At 42.3% G+C, this 19,891-nt stretch overlaps 16 protein-coding genes across 16 annotated transcripts; 9 read left to right on the top strand and 7 right to left on the bottom strand.

Moving 5' to 3' along the window:
• Positions 1-456: 456 nt before the first annotated feature.
• TM35_000651150 (uncharacterized protein) lies at positions 457-1,905 on the bottom strand (the record flags this gene model as incomplete). Its single annotated transcript, XM_029031088.1, has 1 exon — positions 457-1,905. One exon carries the CDS (start codon positions 1,903-1,905, stop codon positions 457-459), a length of 1,449 nt encoding a protein of 482 aa, XP_028877619.1.
• Positions 1,906-3,186: 1,281 nt separating this feature from the next.
• Positions 3,187-3,495, bottom strand: TM35_000651140 (Tbingi protein; the record flags this gene model as incomplete). Its single annotated transcript, XM_029031087.1, has 1 exon — positions 3,187-3,495. One exon carries the CDS (start codon positions 3,493-3,495, stop codon positions 3,187-3,189), a length of 309 nt encoding a protein of 102 aa, XP_028877618.1.
• Positions 3,496-3,813: 318 nt separating this feature from the next.
• Positions 3,814-4,266, bottom strand: TM35_000651130 (uncharacterized protein; the record flags this gene model as incomplete). The annotated part of the gene is made up of 1 exon (XM_029031086.1): positions 3,814-4,266. The coding sequence occupies one exon, from the start codon at positions 4,264-4,266 to the stop codon at positions 3,814-3,816; it is 453 nt and encodes a 150-aa protein (XP_028877617.1).
• Positions 4,267-4,421: 155 nt separating this feature from the next.
• TM35_000651120 (Tbingi protein) lies at positions 4,422-5,033 on the bottom strand (the record flags this gene model as incomplete). Its single annotated transcript, XM_029031085.1, has 1 exon — positions 4,422-5,033. One exon carries the CDS (start codon positions 5,031-5,033, stop codon positions 4,422-4,424), a length of 612 nt encoding a protein of 203 aa, XP_028877616.1.
• Positions 5,034-5,522: 489 nt separating this feature from the next.
• TM35_000651110 (Tbingi protein) lies at positions 5,523-5,861 on the bottom strand (the record flags this gene model as incomplete). The annotated part of the gene is made up of 1 exon (XM_029031084.1): positions 5,523-5,861. The coding sequence occupies one exon, from the start codon at positions 5,859-5,861 to the stop codon at positions 5,523-5,525; it is 339 nt and encodes a 112-aa protein (XP_028877615.1).
• Positions 5,862-6,184: 323 nt separating this feature from the next.
• Positions 6,185-7,417, bottom strand: TM35_000651100 (Tbingi protein; the record flags this gene model as incomplete). The annotated part of the gene is made up of 1 exon (XM_029031083.1): positions 6,185-7,417. One exon carries the CDS (start codon positions 7,415-7,417, stop codon positions 6,185-6,187), a length of 1,233 nt encoding a protein of 410 aa, XP_028877614.1.
• A 409-nt stretch (positions 7,418-7,826) lies between these two features.
• On the bottom strand, positions 7,827-8,162 carry TM35_000651090 (BES15S03c; the record flags this gene model as incomplete). The annotated part of the gene is made up of 1 exon (XM_029031082.1): positions 7,827-8,162. The coding sequence occupies one exon, from the start codon at positions 8,160-8,162 to the stop codon at positions 7,827-7,829; it is 336 nt and encodes a 111-aa protein (XP_028877613.1).
• Positions 8,163-8,405: 243 nt separating this feature from the next.
• TM35_000651080 (uncharacterized protein) lies at positions 8,406-8,723 on the top strand (the record flags this gene model as incomplete). Its single annotated transcript, XM_029031081.1, has 1 exon — positions 8,406-8,723. One exon carries the CDS (start codon positions 8,406-8,408, stop codon positions 8,721-8,723), a length of 318 nt encoding a protein of 105 aa, XP_028877612.1.
• A 27-nt stretch (positions 8,724-8,750) lies between these two features.
• Positions 8,751-9,128, top strand: TM35_000651070 (uncharacterized protein; the record flags this gene model as incomplete). The annotated part of the gene is made up of 1 exon (XM_029031080.1): positions 8,751-9,128. The coding sequence occupies one exon, from the start codon at positions 8,751-8,753 to the stop codon at positions 9,126-9,128; it is 378 nt and encodes a 125-aa protein (XP_028877611.1).
• A 1,318-nt stretch (positions 9,129-10,446) lies between these two features.
• Positions 10,447-10,851, top strand: TM35_000651060 (uncharacterized protein; the record flags this gene model as incomplete). Its single annotated transcript, XM_029031079.1, has 1 exon — positions 10,447-10,851. The coding sequence occupies one exon, from the start codon at positions 10,447-10,449 to the stop codon at positions 10,849-10,851; it is 405 nt and encodes a 134-aa protein (XP_028877610.1).
• Positions 10,852-11,800: 949 nt separating this feature from the next.
• On the top strand, positions 11,801-12,382 carry TM35_000651050 (uncharacterized protein; the record flags this gene model as incomplete). The annotated part of the gene is made up of 1 exon (XM_029031078.1): positions 11,801-12,382. One exon carries the CDS (start codon positions 11,801-11,803, stop codon positions 12,380-12,382), a length of 582 nt encoding a protein of 193 aa, XP_028877609.1.
• A 60-nt stretch (positions 12,383-12,442) lies between these two features.
• On the top strand, positions 12,443-12,901 carry TM35_000651040 (uncharacterized protein; the record flags this gene model as incomplete). The annotated part of the gene is made up of 1 exon (XM_029031077.1): positions 12,443-12,901. One exon carries the CDS (start codon positions 12,443-12,445, stop codon positions 12,899-12,901), a length of 459 nt encoding a protein of 152 aa, XP_028877608.1.
• A 453-nt stretch (positions 12,902-13,354) lies between these two features.
• On the top strand, positions 13,355-14,398 carry TM35_000651030 (putative fatty acid desaturase, putative,sphingolipid delta 4 desaturase; the record flags this gene model as incomplete). The annotated part of the gene is made up of 1 exon (XM_029031076.1): positions 13,355-14,398. One exon carries the CDS (start codon positions 13,355-13,357, stop codon positions 14,396-14,398), a length of 1,044 nt encoding a protein of 347 aa, XP_028877607.1.
• A 726-nt stretch (positions 14,399-15,124) lies between these two features.
• Positions 15,125-15,715, top strand: TM35_000651020 (cytochrome c oxidase subunit V; the record flags this gene model as incomplete). Its single annotated transcript, XM_029031075.1, has 1 exon — positions 15,125-15,715. The coding sequence occupies one exon, from the start codon at positions 15,125-15,127 to the stop codon at positions 15,713-15,715; it is 591 nt and encodes a 196-aa protein (XP_028877606.1).
• Positions 15,716-16,025: 310 nt separating this feature from the next.
• On the top strand, positions 16,026-16,634 carry TM35_000651010 (uncharacterized protein; the record flags this gene model as incomplete). The annotated part of the gene is made up of 1 exon (XM_029031074.1): positions 16,026-16,634. One exon carries the CDS (start codon positions 16,026-16,028, stop codon positions 16,632-16,634), a length of 609 nt encoding a protein of 202 aa, XP_028877605.1.
• Positions 16,635-17,392: 758 nt separating this feature from the next.
• Positions 17,393-17,707, top strand: TM35_000651000 (uncharacterized protein; the record flags this gene model as incomplete). Its single annotated transcript, XM_029031073.1, has 1 exon — positions 17,393-17,707. The coding sequence occupies one exon, from the start codon at positions 17,393-17,395 to the stop codon at positions 17,705-17,707; it is 315 nt and encodes a 104-aa protein (XP_028877604.1).
• Positions 17,708-19,891: the final 2,184 nt, after the last annotated feature.

The following is a 19,891-nucleotide window of genomic DNA, read 5'->3' as shown; positions in this document are numbered from 1 at the left end:
ATAATGACAGTCCACACACACACACACAAAGAGAAGGAAGGTTGGTAGTGTGCGTGTTTGCGTGTCTTGAACCTCCTGCCATTCTTCACACTTCAGTCACAGCAATTAAAACACATTGGGATTGTATTCCATTCCCATGGGTAAAAACAATAGTCAGTGATACCACGGAACATACACACACATCACCAGGAGGACACAGTAAATGGCGGCAAAACAGAGCCCAGATAATAATGCCAACAAACAAAGAGGACACTCCCCTCACAAAATAATGGTTTGTCACGTGATGAGTACCATAGGGAGTCCAATGGATTTGTTCACCAAGAAAGTGCAAACAAGAGATTTATCGAACTGAAAAAAAAAACGTTGAAATTCAATAAAAAAGAACAGCACCCTTACAATGCATCCATATCCACTCAAATAAAGGTTAACTGTGCAACTGTGTCACGGGAACACCGATCAGCACACAAGAGCGCAACCCAACACACACAACAGAATCAACAACAAGGAACTGTGCACCAATGCAGGACTGCTGCTACCATCCTTACTCTTGGCCTTCTTGGCTTTTTCCTCAGCCATCCTCTTTGCCTTCTCTTCCTCAACGGCCTTCCTCGCCTTTTCGTCCAATGCCCTCCTCTCTTCCTCCTCTCGGGCCTTCTGCTCTCTATTTCTGGCTTCCCTCTCCCGCTCTTCTTTGGCCCGTCTTATCTTCTCCTGTTCTTTGGCCAGTCTTATCTTCTCCTGCTCGGCCTCCCTTTTTCTCTCTTCCTCGGCCCTTTTTCTTTCCTCGGCCTTCCTCCTCTCGTCCTCAGCAACCCTTTCCACATCCGCCTCCACACGTCTGACCTCCACCGCACTCGCCTTTTCAATTCTGTCGTTGACCTCCTTGACGGCCTTCTCCCCCCTGGCTTTCGTCTCGTCAACTGATCCGTTGACAAGGCGTTCAATCGTCTGCCTCCGTTCTTCGACTTCCCCCTTTATTGCTTCAAGTTCCCCTTGCTTTCCCCCCACAACAGGCTCCACATCTTTCATTCCCCCAACGAGCTCGATGAGTTCGAACGCCCTTCTCCAGGCTTTTACCCGATCCTTGGCCTCCCCAACCGCAAACCTGTTATGTACTGTTGCATTGGCGATAATGTTTGTGACATTGTGCAATACCTCGCGCACACCGTCTCCCGCATTCTTTACTTCCACCGCTGTTCTACTTTTGACAAATTCCCCTCCAGAAGTGAAATTGAGAGCCTCAAGATGCTTGTCCAGTTCTTGCAGACGGTATTTCACGTTTCTGTCCACGATCGTACAGAATAGTCTTGTCTGCTCCGCCTCCTCAATCTTAGATAACGCCACCGCATCTGGTACCTTGCCCTTTGTCTCTCGCAGTACCTCCCGTATCTCCCCTACCAGTTTCCAAAACTCATCATCCCGGGTCGTTATCTTCAATCGAAGTATTTTTTCTTTTTCTTTGCCGTCCCCCTTCACCCAGTCCTCCTTCATTATGGCGTCGACGTCTTTGATCAGCTTCGTAATCTTTTTGGTGTCTTCCGCGGCATCCTCAACCATTTTCTTGTTCGCTGCAATCACCTTTTCCCACTCGGCCGCACAAGTCGTTCCATTCGCAAAAAGAACATCCGAACCGTTGACTGCCATGATCACATTCCATGCTGCCATCCAAAAACCTTCATACACGTTCTTTAAACTTTCATCGTCTTTGATTTCATCGCGTGTGCGATTTGGAATCCCCCAGAACGCCCTCATGGCCTTTTCACGATTTATTTCTACCACTGCACCACCACCAGTCACACCCTGATCTGCACCCTTCGTTTCTTGAGCGTGAACCGTACACAACCAACAAAGCAGGAGTGCCAACGGGAACACCACACGGCGCAGTTGGATGAACATCGTTGTCATGATTGTAACCGTGAGTTGCCTGGATTTATGGTAACAAGGAAGAAGAGGAAAAGGAGAAAAGAGACGCACATTTAACACACAAGGTAGAGGGTACACAACACAGAGAGAAAGAGAGAAAGAATACACACCACAACAGCAATCAAACAACAACCCAATGAGGGGAATTACAGCAAACCACTCACACAATAAAACACACCCAGAGTTACACAGATATTGAAACAACACCTTGAATTTAGAAGAAGTGGAAAACAAATGGTATCAAAACAATATTAAATAAACGTCTCTACACACTCCAATATCTTATTCGGTATTCATACACAAAGTGTGTCTGTATTCTCATTATAATAAAACCATTACCAGGCAGTTTGAACACCAAAATACACCAAAAACACGGTGTACGCCCGGCAACATACAAAAACAATACCACAAATCATCAGCAAAACAAAGAGACTGTACAATAATCAACACACACTTCCAAAGGGAAGAAGAAAAAAAACCAATACATCACCATAATATTTATACCAACACCACAATTGGAATCCAAAACCCACTCACTCACAACCACAACAAAAATGACTGCATACATCACTGCAATACCATGCCACTCTTTACAAACAGAATCACCACACAATTATTCTCTCACACACACATATTACCTCTTTATTTATCCTTATTACTATTGTTTTATTTTCTCCTCAGAATGCCGGTTCGCTCCCTCTTCTTCTCCCACAGCATTATCGGCAAAAAAAAAATCACACCCAAACATACACCCCCTTAATCCACGATGTAAATTGGGAGGGTAATATCAAACATATCCCTTTCCACCCAAAAAGGACCCCACACACCACACTACCACGTTTTACTTTCTTTTCTTCGTGTCTTTATGGATATTACTCCAAAGGAACGGCTATCAACCGTACACCGTAGAGCATCTTAATTACCGACTTACGAGTGGCTCCGAAGAGGAAGAAGATCCCTTCATTTTATAGGATCCTCAAGCTCTTGTAATATGAGTTTTTGTTGTGGCCCGTTCCCATACGAGAGAACCAGTCTAAGAGAAATCTGATCGAGTAAACCCAACCAGATCTCTCTACTCCCACTGTACTTACCCAAAACCCGTCCTCAAGTCTCTTTTTTGTTATTATTTTTGTTATTTTGGGGTTTTCTATAATAGATTGGCCTCAATGAACTCCTATTTATTTTGTTGCTTCTTTGGTCGGCGACAGGCGCCTTGAGCGTACTCTTCTATCAGGGTTTCCATATTCGAGCTCGTCGCTGATTTTAGAGAGGTGGGGAGGTAGGCTGCGTAGGGTTTCTTGGTTGTGAAGACTCTGGCATAGCGTAGTTCCGCTCCACCGCAATAAGGAACTTTGCTAACAGCTTAGAAAAACATAGTTTCTTCAGGGGTATATCATCAACGATGGCAAATCGAACTCGCAGTGGATGAAGAGCGGGGCAACTCAAGAGATGCAGAGCTGTTTCTTCGCATTCGTCGCGTTGGCTGGTGTGCGCGCGAATGGGTTGATACCCGTGTCGTGACATTCGGTGTAGAGTTAGGCCTGATTTACTCACACACATTGACGACCGCATGAGGGACAGACAAATACCGGAAGGTCTCGTGTTTTTCCTGCCTTGTATTTTGCCGTGATGGAATTCGTTTTTTGGGGCATACCTTGCCCTTCATGGAATTTTCTGCAGTGGATGGCGAGGGAGTCTAGGTGGGCGTAGAACTTCTGGCATACTCCGCATTGGACTTTCTCTCTGTTCTCACGTTCCGGTGATGGCGACGTATCTCGTTGGCGTTTCTTATTGCGCGGAAACGTTACTTGTATTGTTGCCGGCAGTATTGGAGTTCCAGGTGGATGTTTAAACTTTTTGTGGCATGCGAGACCACCAATGTTGCCAAAGTCACGTAAACAAAATTCGCAGCATAGTGAAGCAGGTTGAGGGATGAGTTGGGTGCGAGGTGCGTCTTTTTGGGTGCTCGCGATGGTTAGCTCTAATATGGGCTTTGAGACCTGTTTTAGATCGCGCTATCATATCACATTTGTCACAGGGAAATGCTGATTCTTCTGCCCGTATCGGTTCGTTGGCTCGCGGGCGTTTTCTCTCTGGGACAGGGCATGTGACATTGTGCATGTATCCGAGGTGGCGCGTTAATCCATTTTGAAGCGGAAATGTTCGTTTACACATACTGCAGGCAAACGGGTGTGGTTTTGCTTCAGGGCGAAGTGGGATGGGGTAACGTTGTGTCCGGAGGTGGGGGTTGTGGGGGTGGCGGAGGTTCTGGCGGGATGTCCGGCGGAGGTGGCTCATGGGGGAATTTGATCTTCCAGAGCGCATCGGCTCTCTCGAACCCATGTTTGTTGATCATATGTAGTACTGCGGTGTTCCTGCATGAGTATTGCGCCCCGCATTCAGTGCAGGTGGCGGGGTCTGTTGCTTTGTTTAGTGCATAGTGCGGTCGTTTTTGGCTTGTTGGAATAACGGGTACTGGCATGTCAATTTGTTGGGGATTACACCAGCGACAACCAGGAGGGAATATGGGTTTGTATCTTTCGCAGCAACCAGCCATAGCAATGCGAAGCGCCTGTGTGAAAATGTGCTAGGGCTGTTTCTTCTTCTCTAGTAAGTTCCGGGTTCACTTTGGCGGGGTTCCAGGATCCCGTGATTTTTGATCTATGGGAGGGAGGGGGTGTACCCTCTCCTTTAAGTATTCGTTTGGCGTAGGCTATTATATCTGTGATCCACATATCAGTTCTTTGTGGTAGTTCTGCAGCTTTTTTGGCCTCTGTGTCACATTGTTCATTTTTCACTACTCCGCAGTGACCAAAGATAAATTGTAGTCGAATGCGGGCCTTGCGACGTTGTACTTGAAGTATTAGGTTCCACAGGAGTCGTAGTATTGGGTCTTTTACAGTCAGTGGACCTGTTTCTAGTGCCGTGAGAAGCGACAGTGAGTCCGTGAAAATGGAGACCCTGCAGGGCGTTTGGTTGTTTGCGGGAATTATTTTGAGGAGTCTCCGTAAACCTTCGTACGGCGCTGCGGATTCAGTTGTGTAGCTGCAAGCTAGGGGTCCAGCGCCTCTATGTGTGGTACAGAGCAGTTCACCATCTTTGTATATCATTGCTGCTGCTCCAGATTTTACTCCGAGAAATACGGAGCCATCAGTCCAAATTTCATAATGGGTACGCGGCGGTGGTTCTGTGCCTTTACGGCGGAAGTGACGGGCTATCCAACGCTCGGATGCCTCTCTTTTCCGTTCTTCAGGGTCATCAGCTGATACATTTTCCAGCGATGTGAAGAAGCGAGCGCGTTTACCAAACCGTAGCGTTGGTGTCAGTAGAGGTGGGCTCGCGTGGCTCTATAACGAGTGTTGGATAGATTTTCATGATGCGTACATAAAATTCTCGTACTGGATGGGTTTCGTGATAGACTTGTTCTGCGCTTTCTTTGAGGGATCCACCTCGTGTTTGGCATCGCATTAAATATTTGAGGCTCCGAATCATGGCCATCATCTCTAATGGGAGAAGACGGGCTTCACGTAATGCGTCGGCGGAGCGACATCCATAGGGGATACCCGCTATGGTTCGGCAAGCTTTGTTCTGACCTGCATCTAGGGGTTTGCGTGAAGTGGGAGCCGCATCCCAATACCAGATCTCAAAGCGTAGAGCGTCTGGGCTTGAACTAGTGTCAGGTAGAAGGTTCGAAGGACATCACGTTTTGGTCCCCATGTGGTGGAGGAGATTGCTGCAAGTTTTAGTAATCGAAAATTCATGCGTTGTCTCGTTTGAACTACATGGGTAGACATGGCACGGTAGTTTTGGAATGTGATGCCTAAGAGTTTAGGTGCCTTCTCCGGGCCTACGGGGATACCGCGTAGTTTAAGAGAAAGGGGATTCGGGTCGGAGGTACCAAAAAGTGTGTATTTCGTCTTGCCCACATCAATGTCCATAAAATAGTTTGTGGACCATTCGTCCAATATGTTTAGTCCTTGTTGCAGTGTACTGTTTATGATGTCTCCGTTGACGCGTCGTACTGCTAGCGTAAGATCATCAGCGAAAAATATCCATGAAAAAATAAGTAAACCTACGATAATCGTTTGACTAGGGTGTTCATGACGATAATGAACATAAGTGGGACGAGGACTGTTCCTTGTGGTACGCCACGGTGGAAAAGCATTAAAGGAGAGGATTTACTGTTTACTCGCACTTTGGCTTGGTGTCCTTTCAGGAAAGATGCAGACCATCGAATGATGTGCGGTGGGATATCCATCTCTCACATCGCACTAACTATTCGATCATGGTCTACAGTATCGAAGGCTTTGGCGTAGTCTACAAATACTGCACCTGTACGCGAATCAAGGGTGGGTCGTGTGAGGGCTGCGCGTAGGAGCAATAGTTGGTCTAACGTAGAGTGGCCAGGTCTGAATCCAGATTCTTGCGGAGTCAGTTTGGTTTCAATGACATCTCTAATACGTGCTGCAATGATCTGTTCCATTAATTTGGACAGACAACTAATGAATGTAACTGCTCTGAACGAATCCAAGTCGGTGGCTTTCTTCTCTGATTTAAGGAGTGGTACAATAATGCCTACTTTCCAAGAGACTGGAACAACGCCCGTACGGAGGCTCTCGTTGAAGAGGGCAAGAGTCTCTGCTTTGGCACGAGGTCCCAAGTGTTGGAGTGCCTCACCGTAGATGCCATCTGGACCTGCAGCCCTCCCTTTAGGAAGGAGACGCTGTGCCCGTTCCAGTTCTGCTGCTGTAATGGGGATGAATTCTGTATCTGTTACTGGAATGGGTGGTGGAGGGTAGGAATGTGGGTGCCGTTTAGCTCTTTGTGAATATAAACGGATAAAGTGCTTGGCTTTCTGATTTTCCGTGAGTACCTTGTTGTTAAGCTTAATCGCCGGGGTACTGAGGGGGCGTGGGGCGTAAATCCTCTTTAAAATGTTCCAACAGCAGCCGTCTGCCACGGCCATGTTATTACAGAGGGTTTTCCATCTCTTATGGGATGCTTGTTTTAGCATTTCTCTCCTGCGAGCTACCAGCCTTTCTCTGGAGACAGAAGGTTTACAATTGTGAATCTTCTTTTCGATTTCATCTAATTCTGGAGTCCAAAAAGGGGCAGTATCTCTACCCCCGTGGGGAACCGCCGCAGCTGTTGCGATACGGATGGCAGGGGTCAGTAGTCGTTCTCTCTTGTGAACGCTCATTTTCTCTTTAAGGCGTTTGTTGCACTGTGCGTTTGTCATTTGTCTAATGCGAGACCATTTCGCTTTCTTCCATGCATAAATGGGGGCACGAGGGCGATGGAACCGCAGTGGTTCATCATCATCTCCTACCACTGCGTCGAAGAGGATGATGTAATGGTCGCTGTCCGGGGAGAAGGATGCCGTCCAGGACTCTAGAGGGCATTCTCGGGATAGTGTCACATCTGGCGCGGACGAGCCATGGCGTGTGGTGTGGGGCGAGTGCAATCTCCAGTGTTGTAAATATAACGCAATCATTATCTAAGCACCATTGTACTATCACATCGCCACGGGTATCAGGGGGGATCGCGCGATCCCATGCCATTGCATGCGCATCAGCGTCTGCACCAATGAGGTGAGGTCCGCTTGTCGTCAAAAGCGTGTCTACTTGCGAGGTTGTGTATGTTCTCACCGGAGAGAAGAATATGCTGACGTCACTGTTAGCGCCAGACCTTCTGACATGTGGATCGTTGCATGAGCATGCTCAACGCTTGCAACTGCGGTGAGTCCTACTTCTACTGGCAGATCTTCACGCACAAGAATCAAAACGCCGCCTCCTTTAGAGGGGCGGGACACTCCATCATGTTGGTAACCAGGAATTGTAAAACTCGACACTTTCGCACAAGATAGCTTATTCTCGCTTAGAAGGCAGAATGTCACATTCTCCTCAAGAAGGGTTTTTCTGGAGAACAAGCCTCTTGGCCTGGGTAAGTCCAGCTGAGTTCCACTGCATTCCACGCAATGAAGGGCCGGGATTTTCCTCTACACCATCACCACTCAGCAGTAACCTGGTGAACGTTTCACTGCTGATAGCACGTCGACACGTGCCCCAGGATCTTCTTGGATATATTTTTGCCTCACCACGACGCGGCTGGTCCCGCTGCTGTGTAACGCCATAGCCAAAGGGCCAACGAGTCTTCAAAAAGAAAAACGTCGTTGGCCCTTTGAATCCCTCGAAGAACGCGGCGCGCCAGAACCCCTCAGCATGGCTGGGCCGCCGCATTTGTTGTGGTTAGCCGCATGGCGTTGGAAATTCAGCAGGTTAAACGGAAATCTTTAAGGGTAATGTGGATATTTTTCTTTCAATCAGGAAATAAAAAAATAACGACCTCGCCAAAAAAAATTTTTTTTCGGTACGAGGTCATTGGTTGGAAAGGGTCCCGCTATCTTCAATATCTTAACCTCAAAGGAAGATCAAAAGTATTTTTTTTTTTACTGAAAGTTGTTTTGTAACAAAACGGTGCGAATGGCGACCCGGGGGTATAATAACGCATGTTTCTTGGCCGACGGGCGCGGCCCAATGCACCAGAAAGCTTTATCGAGGGATTGCCCTTATAAACGTTGGGGTGCATATGGGAAGGAAACAACTTCGAGTTTATTTCTATCGGTTTTCACCACCATAAAGCAACAGGAAACACTTTTCCTTTATAGCATAACTTGGGGGCGGATGCACTCAGCTAACTATCGGACCTTGCCGTTTTGCAGCCAGCTTTCGAATATAGCAAATCTTATAACGTGCAAACCATTGGTAACAAGGGCTGCCTTATCGTGGCGCCAAGGCTGAGTACTTGAATTTGTTAAAGGAAACTAAATGCACTCACTAAATATTTTGCAGGAGGTGGTCTCCTTAAAAACCAAATTCTTTTTATTTTTCTTTGCAATAAATGCGTTCTTAGCAATGGCGTTCCCTTGGGGGTGTTTGGCCATCGAAAGTTGGAGCCAAGGTCCATTACTTCGTATTTTGCGAGGGAAGCCATGGTCAGAAAACTCTTTTTCTATAGCGTTTCCTGGTTCGCAAGCTAAAAACGTCATACAGCACCTGGGCCGGCAGAATCGTGGTGGGAGAAAACTTTATCCAAGAAAATCCTGGGGCGCGGGCCGGCGTGCCATCAGCAGTAGTTTCTTTTACATAATTCACCTTAGTGTGAATGCTGCTAAAAAAGGAGAGGCACGGCCCCAGAGATGGTAACAACTATGTCCTCCAGTGGGGAAAATTGGATTTGGCCGCTGAGGCGACACAGAGAGGCGAAAAAATCCATGCTCTGCCACCTACGAGATCCATTATAATATCATTACCAATGCGTAATTCCTCCGCGCAACGGTAATAAAATACAATGATAAAGAAAATAATAATAATAATAATAATAATAATAAACAAAAAATAAAAAAAATAAAAAATAAAAAATAAAAAATAAAAAAATATTATATACATACATCATTATATATATATATATATATATATATATGTATTGCTGTTGATGGCTCGAGCAATTGGGGTAAAACCCATAAAGTCACGAAGAAAGAAAAAAAAATAGGCAAAATTCCCTCAAAACACTTTCAACGAACGAGCAGGTTCACCCACCGCAGCACTCGCCATCCACCGCAACGCTACTAACAGACGTCTCCAAGTACGGATGGGGAACAGTTGTTATTCAAGGCTTCCGGGGAAGTTTTGGCGGCAGGTGATGCGTGGGAGCATTCGCCGCTCAGATGATTTCCCAAGTGGGTAAGAGTGCAGTTCATCTCACATTACACGGTTTTAAAACACATTTGACATAGCCCTTGTATTTCGCCATAGGCAACACAACGGCAATGCACATTATGAAAAAAGGAAAAACGCATTCACAGACGTAGGTGACGTGGGCCAGGGGCATAGATAGAGAGAGCTTTGCGCTCACACAGAATACGAGCTACTTGGGGTTACGTCGCCCCCAGGGCAATCCTGCGGACGGCATGTGGCATGTCCTGATGGCAAAACGCAGCCATATGAAAGTGTCTAAAGGAGTGGAACTTGCAATGAGTGGAGCGGGGTAGCGGGTTAAAAGAGTTTCTCAGCAATTCCATTTCATCCGTTCCGTTATTTATTTTAGGGAACAACCATCGAAGGAAAAAATTATCGGGATGCATAGATGCATTCTGGGGTATGCAGGGTTCAAGGCGATAAACTAACATCTTGTTTTCTCTTTTCCTTCTTTGCGATCTTTTTTAAGGAGAAAAGGAAGGTTTGGATTATTGTGGTAACTTTTTCCTTTGTGGAAAGCATGTGGGCGCGCAAAGTCCCCGCCCATTTCGGGTGTTACAGGGGAAAAGGACCCTTCGGAGGATTTTTTAATCGCAACTGATAAAGATATTAAGCTGTTTTTTGCGGTTTGCGCGGTGCGTTCTGGGCAATTGCTGAAATACTTTCCGGACTTTGGGAATCATATGTGGTGTTCGTTTCGGGCTCTTTCCAAGTATGAATATTTGAGCGTACGGCAAGAAATCCGTATGGCAGAGGGGAATGGGGAATGGCCGAAGCGCTCGCGCCGCCGAGGGGTCAAAGCTGCAAGAAACACAAAAAAAAAGAAAAAAGCCCCAGACAGATTTCATCAGAAACATCGTTACGAAGATCTTGTCAAAAGAAAAAAAAACACTCATTTTCTCTTATTTGGGGGACTGTTCTAGCTAAAGAGGTTCTTTGGAACCTAATGGCATGCCAAAAAGTGAAAAGGTTCCATATTACACTGGGTATTATCGCAATCAAGCGCTCCAATTCTCTTATATCAGTGCCAAAAGATGGTTCTGGTAAGAAATACCTTTTGATTGATATCATGCGGTGGCGGGGTCGCAACCGTTCCTCCACTGCAGGGATATGTTTGGGAGGTTTAAACAGTTTCTATGTTAATTATGGCAAAACACGGTCGCTAGCATGAATGACGTTATCTTCTTTTTTAATCGTTTTACGATGGCATCTGCCCAACGTCACCGGAAGAAACACATCAAAAGATGTAGTTTTCCCATCTTAATTTTGTTTTAAAAGGCAGCGGTATTCCGGAGAGTTTTGCCAAGTACTCAGAAACTCATTTTTTTTTCTTCTGAGAACGCTGGGGAAAACAGATAATTTGCTGTGAATGGCCTCCTTCTGCAGCTCGTCTGTTCTTGAAGTTCTGCCGAACTAACGGCCGGTTACGACCATTGAGGGGGTAGAAAACCCATTTGCTGAATTATAATTCCTTTGAGAAATACGGTTCTTGATGGAATAAGGGTTTGTTTCAGCGGAGTCTATTTCGACATTGTGCCTACTACCAGCGGGATGGTGGAACACCGTCTGTACGTTTTGAAAGGCCGCAGGGTGGCCGTAGAAAAAGCTGCCTGCCCTGCTGTTTAAAGCCAAAAAGTAAAGAAAATCCACGGGGGCAATGGGGGAAGTGTTCATGGCTTCCGCATCCTAACGTGAAAAAACAAGCGACCCCCACGCCATTGTACGAGGTTCTCTTACTGTTCGATGGTTTTTCTTTTTTGTCCACCTCTTTTTCTGAGGAATGTGGGTTTTGGATTCCGATGGGCTGATGGTCGCGGCGTCCTTTTGAGCAAAAATGTGCCCTTCCACCCGCTCCAATTCTAGAGAAAAACATTTCTTCCAGTGTGTGAACAAATGCTGCGATGCACGATTTTGACGGCATCTTTCTTCTTGCTTAGTTTGCGGAGGGTTGTCGGTGCAAAAGGTCACTTTAAAAAAATGGTTTCCGGTGCATCCCCCTCGTTAAATTCTGATTTTAAAAGATAACAGAATGTTCACATCCAGTAGGAAGGGCCAAACGATCTACTTTAAGGGATTTTAGAGTTCTAAGAATACTGCGTCCAAGTTTTTTTTCGGCCTTTATGGCAATGAATAAATCTCGTTTCTTAGTTTCCTCTTTTCCATCATGCATTGCTAAATGGCAAAATATCATCGTGCGAGAAGATCTGAACGGGAATTACGGACACTTTGTTGGTTGGCAATCCGTGCCAAATTCCACTGAGCATACACAACTTAGTGACCACGTTTCTCTTTTGCGGGGCCATCTAGCGGTAAGAGAGCGCGCTCTACACTTACAAAATGCCAGGACGCGCTGCCAGTTCAATCAATATGCAATATGGCATTGCCTATATATGAAAGATTCTTCTGGTTTTCATGGCGTTGGGGCAAACCTCAAAGTGTTTTTTTGCGGAAGAAAAAAGAATAATGTGAATCTTACGTGGCGTTGTCTACATAAGGTGTTCGTGTGGTTCTCTCAGTTGGTTGTGTCTCCTGATGTTGGGATGGTTTGGGCTTTTTGCTTATTTGGTTATTTGCATTTTCCCCGGGGAAGTTTGTGTAAAAAAAGACTTCCGCTTCGCTTGGGCCACGATGGCGTGCGGGGTCTCTTGGGGAGGTTAAAAACCCCCCGAGGTTCACCAACCCCGGAGGGGCCCTTTTTTTAATTTTTCTGCCAATTCGCGGCGCTTCCGGCGTTTGTTTTTTTTCCGGGCGCCTCGGTTGTTATGTGCCACGGCTCCTTTTGGACCGGCCTTGGTGGCGGTTGGCCCCAACTTTTCGGCCCAATCCGAAAAAAAACCAGGAAAACCCTTTTCCCGGTTCGTTGGTTCTCCACCCCACGATTTTTCGCTGGATTATGTTCGGTTCGGGGCGAGGCTTCGGGGAAACTGGGTTGGGAAGGAATTCTGAAGGGCGTTCTGGCCGCGCGGGGGGTTAGCTGGGAGGGGAACCGCGGTTTTCCGTGTCGTCCGCCCTTGTGGCGCGTTTTGCCTTTTCTGGGTCTTCTTGTGGTTGGGTTGCGGTGTGGGTCCGCATGGCTTTCCATGGCTGTGGTTGGGTTTCTCGTTTCTTTAGAGGTGTCGACCTGGGTGGCTGGAGATTCGTTTGTTCGTGTTTTTTTGCTTGATGCTGATCATTGTTTATTTTGTTTCTTGTTCTACCGCGTCTGCTTCTTCTTCGACTAACTTTTCTGGTTTTCTCTGACTCTTTGGTTTTTCTAAAGGGTGGAGTGTGGGTTCTGAGACTGAAAAAATATTTTTTTTTAAAGGTGTTTGTGCTGTGGTTCTGGAACTAGTTTGATACGTCTCCTATTCATCGATCTTTATAACGGTGTAACCTAAGATAATAACACCATGTACTTTTCTGTGGAAGTTTATATTTTATTTTATTTATTTTCTCAGAGGATCGTTACAAATGGAGTTTCTTTTTTTTTTGTTTTGTATTTTTGGTTTTCTACACGAAATGTGAATTCTCATATCATATTTGTTTTGTTTAACTGTTTTTTTTTTGGTTATCAACGTATATTAGTCTCTTCTCTTCTTTTTCTTAAAAAAAAAATAATTTCTCTTGTTTTTTTTTGCTGAGATTATAGGATATCATCTTTCTCATCTTTGTTTATCTGATTAGGGGTGGAAATAATGTCCACGGATGGTAAGAATGTTTTTGCAAAAATGATTGAGAAACAAGGAAGGAATGATTACTACTGGAGTAATGAAGAGTATACTCATGCAACACGTTCCAGAGTTATGCTAAAAAAGTATGGTAAAGAAATAAAAAAACTCTATGGACATGATCCTTGGATTTGGAGAATTTTAACTCCCTTTATTCTACTTCAACTTTATCTTGGTTACCGAGCATCCGAAATGAGCTGGACGACTTTTCTTCTTCTCTCTTATTTTGTTGGAGGTACAATTACCCACAGTTCTTTTCTTGCAATTCATGAAGTTACCCATTACCTCGCTTTTAAAACACGAATATACAATGATTTTTATGCAATTTTTATAAATCTTATTGTACCATTTCCCTATGCAATGATGTTTAAAACTTATCATTCAGATCATCATCATTACCTTGGTTGGGAGTTAGTTGATGTGGACGTGCCAACTGTTGTGGAAGGTAAATTACTAAGTAATTTCCTTGGTAAGTTTTTCTTTCTGACGTTTCAAATTTTATTTTATGCATTTAGACCTACAATTATCCGGAGGATAAAATTTGATAATATGCATATTATTAATTATGTTGTACAGTTAACCTTTAATTTTTTGGTTTACTCTTTATTTGGATTTGCACCGCTTTTGTACTTTTTGTTCTCTATTTTCTTGGGAACCAGCTGGCACCCTATATCTGGACACTTTATTTCAGAACATTTTGTTTTCAAAGGCGATGGAAAACAAGAGACTTTTTCTTATTATGGACCATTAAATTGGTTAACTTGGAATGCGGGATATCACGTTGAACATCATGATTTTCCTTCTATTCCATGGAATCGACTTCAAAAACTTCGTGATATTGCCCCAGAATTTTATGATGATTTAATTGTTACAGAGTCTTGGCCAGGTACACTTTTTGATTTTTTGTTCGATACAACAGTAAATCAATTCTCTCGTGTTGTTCGTGAGAAAGGGGCTGCACAGCGGGAAAAGTTATTACCAACTTTACCTGGATCTGTAGAAAGGGGGTGAATCGATTAGGTATATGGTTTTAAGGGAAAACAAAACAAGAAAAAAAAACAAGGTAGGAAAAAAAAAAAAAACGAGAACAAGAACGAGGGAGAGTGAGGGGGAAAAATCAAAGACTGAAAATCCAGACTTCAAGTACAGTTAAAGTGAAGGAAGAAAAACAAAAAAAAGAAATGTGGGGTTGCGCAGTGCACGTATCTCTTTTTTTTTTATTTTATTATTTTTTTTTTCGTGAGATAAGGTGGGACACACACAAACACAAACAAGAGGAAAAAAAAATTATAGAAGCAATGAGCAGCATGTCGGCATAAAAGTAAAAGAAAAAAAATGTAATTGGTAGAGTAATTGATTATTACTTTAGGTAAATTCCATCCTTATCCTTTTTTTGATTCTTTGAGAAAAAGTTACTGTCAAAACAGTTCGTTAGCTTTTTCCCTTAAAGTACCATTAGGCAAAGTATGAATGTCTGAGTACGTGCACAATAGACTCCCTAAATTAAGAAAAAAAAAAGAAAACATCTGGATCTATATGTCTTGGGGTTTATTATGTATTTTATTCAAGTAAAAACGTGCAACTTCTGATTTCCATGTAACCTATATAAAATATATTTACATGATATCTATGTACGGTTGTGTATGTGTATATTGGTTTTTTTTTCTTCCTTCTTATTCTTACTAATTCTACAAAAAATAAATTAATACATTCTTTTTCCAAAGAAGGGTTCCCTAGATGAAGCGATTTGCTACCAGCTCATTGGCAGTAGTATCCTCATGCCGATACTTTTTTGGAAAAGGCTGGGATAATGCTGCTTTGGATACAATTTACAGTTGTATGCTTCGAAAACCGGATGTAAATGATCGTATTCGGAGTCAGTATGCTTCTACCATGGATCCACGTGATGCAGATGTACTTCGTCGTCTGGGAGAAGTCGCCAAGGAAAACAAAACTTTTATTCGTGTATTCCTTCCACCTCATTTGGGTGATCCCCACCGTCTTTTGAAGTGTTACAGTCTTATGGCTTATCCAATTCTTGACGATAAGGGAGGTCAGTTAAAGGTTGAAATGGACGGAGAACATCTTGATGCTTTTGCAGATCCTGATGATGATTATGCAAAGGTGGTTATCCCTCACATTGAACTTGTTGAATTCTTGGCTAAATCACTTTTGGAAACTATGAAATGGGAGGCTACACCAAGAGGTGCCGCATCACTTCTTGAATCACTTTACCGTGGAGCTGAGATTCCAGATCATGTGTTCCAGACACCTGCTGTTATTGAACGCTTTGAAGACTACAAGGACGGCAATAAGATTAGTAAGTAGGAGTATAGAAAAGAAATTTTTTTTTTTACTTTATTTATTAGGGTTTCATTCAGAACTAGTATCAGCGTGTCTTAGGTAGTGTTTTTGCCTGGGCCTGTGGGACATATAGTATTATTATTATTTCTTTATATATAAGATTTATTCCTAGTATAATATATTTACTGTTTCCGGTCACTTGAAAAAAAAGGGAGGCAATATGTTTTTTTATTTTTTTTATTTCCTTCTGTATTTTTTTTTTCCTTTTTGGTTTCAAAAATTGACTTCCATGCTGGATTTTTTTTTTTCTATCTTTTTGTTACCATAGAGAAGAATGGAAAAGGTTCTAGTTTTAAAAATGCTTAATAGTGAAGCGGTTAAGCGACGAAAAGTTACCGAATGTAGAGTTCTTTTTGCAGAGGAATTAGGTTTCCGTGAACTTATTATTTTAGATGAGTGCCTTCAATGGAATAGCTATATTGAACAATCTAAAGTGGAGTTGAATTATCATAAATTAAGATTAAAAGAACAGCAAATGTTAGATGATATTCATTCACAGGTGATCAGTTCGTTTGATCTTGGTGATCTTCATAACGAAGAGATGCAATTGCGTTCTTCAATATTGAATTTTCAAAACCGTTTAAACGAAGGTGAAGAATGGTTTAAATCTTTTGATTCTAACCCTACAAAAGCTGAAGAAAAAAGAATAGAAGCTTGGAATCATGAGAAGGAGACTCTTGAAGTTCATATGGCCCATTTACGGATTAGAATAGCAAATCTTAATGAAGAACCTACTGCTAGAACACTGCCTAACGTAGATAACCATTTAGAAACATATTCAGCACCACTTTTCTCTGAAACTATATCAAAAGATATTCAGATTTCTAAGTTAGCAGAATGGACAAAAGAAAGCCTTGATCGTGCTCGTAATCTGTTAACTTGAGAAAAAGTAGAAAAAAAAAGGATTTATTAAATTTTTTTTTCTCTTCTTAAAACCAGTTCTTCTTTGAAAGTTCTCCGGTAAACTGGAGAGAAAAAAAGAAATTTAAATCATGTACCTAGAATTGTTCTTCTGTACCACCCTATCAAATTTTTATGAGTATCCATTTATTTTTCTTTCTGGGAGAGAAAGAGAAAGGAAATACTACCCCTGGGTTTATACAATGGCAAAAAAAATAATGCGTTACTAATCATATTTCTATAACTGCAGGCAGTTTTTTCTAGGTTTTGGTACTAGTCATATCTCTAAATTGGTGTAGCATTCAAGAGTTCGTTCAAGAATATTTTATATATTTTGTTTTCACTCACTTATTGAACATTGCATATATGTATATTTTCTTCAGATGGTGAGGTATCGTTATCACCTCCACAAATTTGTGGAGGTACATAAAAGAGTATGAGTTATTTTTTTTTATTTTAATAACTTTGGTCTTACATGTCTAAAAAAAGTTATCGTTGCATTACATTAAGTTTTATTATTATTATTATTATTATTATTATTATTATTATTATTATTATTATTTATTTTTGTCACCACGAAAATAATGCTTTTCTTGGAGTAGATATGTTTATCCCTTTGCTCATCAGAAAGAAGAACAGTCCAGTTTTAAAGAAAAAAAAAGACAATCTCATTCTTAGCCATGCTTTTTTTTTTTCTTGGCTCTTTTTTCTGTTGGTATTTCTTATTCTTTCTCTATTCCCATGATAAGTACAGAAAGGTGCAGAATGGAAGGATCATCTGGTAATATAAATATATTAACTGCCTCAGTCCCTCATTATGCTCAGATTAGATGGCGATTAGAGGTTCCCTTGGGTTCCCGTACGGCTTCAAAAGTACCTGGAATGCCTTATTACACGATAGCTCTGAGTACAGTTAATCCTATTAGTGGAGCAATAGAAACAAGGTGGATGTTCTGTACATTTGAGAATCTGTTAGCAGTAACGCAGAGTGTAGAAGAAGCTCTTGCCGCACTTGATTCGTCTCGCTATAATTCTTTGAGAAGACTGATAAGGTAAGTCAAAAAAAAAACTTAAGGGATTGCCAATATAAACCAAATAACCTAATTTTTATTTTTTTATTTTGTTTTGTTTTTTTGCTATTAATTTTAAGAAATTATTATCCATTTAACCTAGTAAATACCTTATTACGTTAAATTATCTTTTTTTTTTTATGGAGAAATAATCACTTTCTTGAATTCTAATTGTCTTGGTTTCTCTTTTTTTTTTAAATCTTCCATAAAAGAAAAAAAAAAGGAAAATGGAGGTACGGCAAGGTTCAGAAAAAGGAAGATCCATGTCAACGAGTAGATCATTATCTACTTCGAGAAGTCGACCGGGTTCCAGATTGAGGAGAAAATCGAGATCTAAATCAAGGAGTAGATCAAGATTCAAATCAGGAGGTAGATCGAGATCCAAATCAAGGGGTAGATCCAAATCCAAATCTAAAAGTAGATCAAGATCTAAATCAAGGAGTAGATCAAGATCCAAATCAAAAAGGCGAAAGGGGAGAAAGTCAAGGAGTGCTTCAACAGGTAGGGGAAAACGAGGCTCACGTAAGTCAGGAAATCCTTCTAGAATGTGTTCTGCAGAAGAAATGCGATTAAACATAGAGAGGGCTATAGCAAATGCTCAAGTTCGAGTTCTTATGGAAGGAGAATCTTCATTTATTAGCCGTCATGTCCCTGAATTAGAGGTTGTTCTTTACCGTTCAGTACCTGATGAAGGAAAACACCCTCTTTTCTTTGATACTACTGCATGTCTCTTTAATGAATATGGAGGACAAATTGATTATGTGGGTGTTGGTAGGACGACGACAAATAACAAGGGACTTTCTCATAAACCTCATACAGTGCTTGTTGTTGATGCTACTACTGAAGTTGCTCATAATTTTTTAGAACCAGCCGGAGGACCTTCAGTAATAGCTGGTGATAGCGTTCTTGTGAATTTTAAAAAAATTGCCATGTGGAGTGGAGTATCTGTATGCGCTACATTATTTACTCCAGATATATCACTTAGTGAGGTGACTGATGTATATTATGCAGTGAGAAAACCAGATGCTTTGGTGCCATTGGCTATTATTCCTGTTACTTCTGGAGATTCAAAACGTAATTCATGTATTGCATTTATGATAAGAAAGATAAAACTAAATACAGAAACAGGATGGGAACTTGTTCGAGTAGGAGAAACACTTCAAGAGCAAGATGTTAAAGGTGTAGTAGAAGCTATGCAAAATCGAGGTTTGGTAGATCCTATAGGCTACAAATTTGATACTTCTCGTGGTTTGGATTACACAACTGAGAGTTGTAGTGAGAATAGTTCTTTTGAAGATATTGATGATGATGACGATGATGATGATGATGATGACTTTGTTGAAGTAAAAATTTCTCGTGCTGATTCAAAAGAAAGTCTTGAACGTTTGTTAGTAAATGTACCACGTGTAACACGTGAAGGTAGACGACAATACACTGTTGGACGTTCAACTCTTAATACTGTAGCTGAATCAGGTGATAGTTCAGATGAAGATGAGATAATGGAAGATGCTCTTCGGGCAGTTGTACCTCGTTATACTAGTGCTTGCCCTGTTCGTTACGAGGAAAAAACATATAATGTGGGTTCTCGTGATGAGACATTAGCAATGCACTATGTTGATCATCGTGAGGAATATGGATTAAGTAATGCGGAATCACGATTATCTAGAGTTACAGAGTTACCTCCTGTTTTTTCACTTTCATCAGCACATTTACACCGTTTATCGTATGGTGATACAGGAATAGTTCGACCAGCTGCACCTCATGAACTTTTATCATCCATGTATTCTGCACTTTGTGGAAAAAGTAGCCTTAGAAGACGTAGTGGTCGCTCACCTTCAGAGGCACGTTTAAGTTCTTCAAGACGAGGTAGGCGTAGCTCTTCTCGACGCCCCAAAGGAAGGGGTAGACGTAGTAAGAGTAGGAAATCTCGCTCTCGTAGTACTAGTGCAAAACGTAAAAATAAAGGAGGCCGCCGTAAGAGAACTAACGCTTCCAGGAGGAGGAAGTCGCGAACGTCCAGTGCGGCAAAAAGACGATCTTCTTCTTCTCATGCTAAGAGTTGATGTGAGAATGTATCTGATGTCATCGTGGTACACTCATGTGGAACCAGGGTTTATATAGTTATATCACCAGATATATATGTGTTTTTTTTTTTTTTTTTTTTTTTTTT

The sequence above is a fragment of the Trypanosoma theileri genome, assembly GCF_002087225.1.
Source record: "Trypanosoma theileri isolate Edinburgh chromosome Unknown TM35_Tth_65_V1, whole genome shotgun sequence".
NCBI classification, from domain to species: domain Eukaryota; phylum Euglenozoa; class Kinetoplastea; order Trypanosomatida; family Trypanosomatidae; genus Trypanosoma; species Trypanosoma theileri.
The sequence above is the reverse complement of the archived record's forward strand: the minus strand, read 5'-3'. Positions and strand labels throughout refer to the sequence as shown.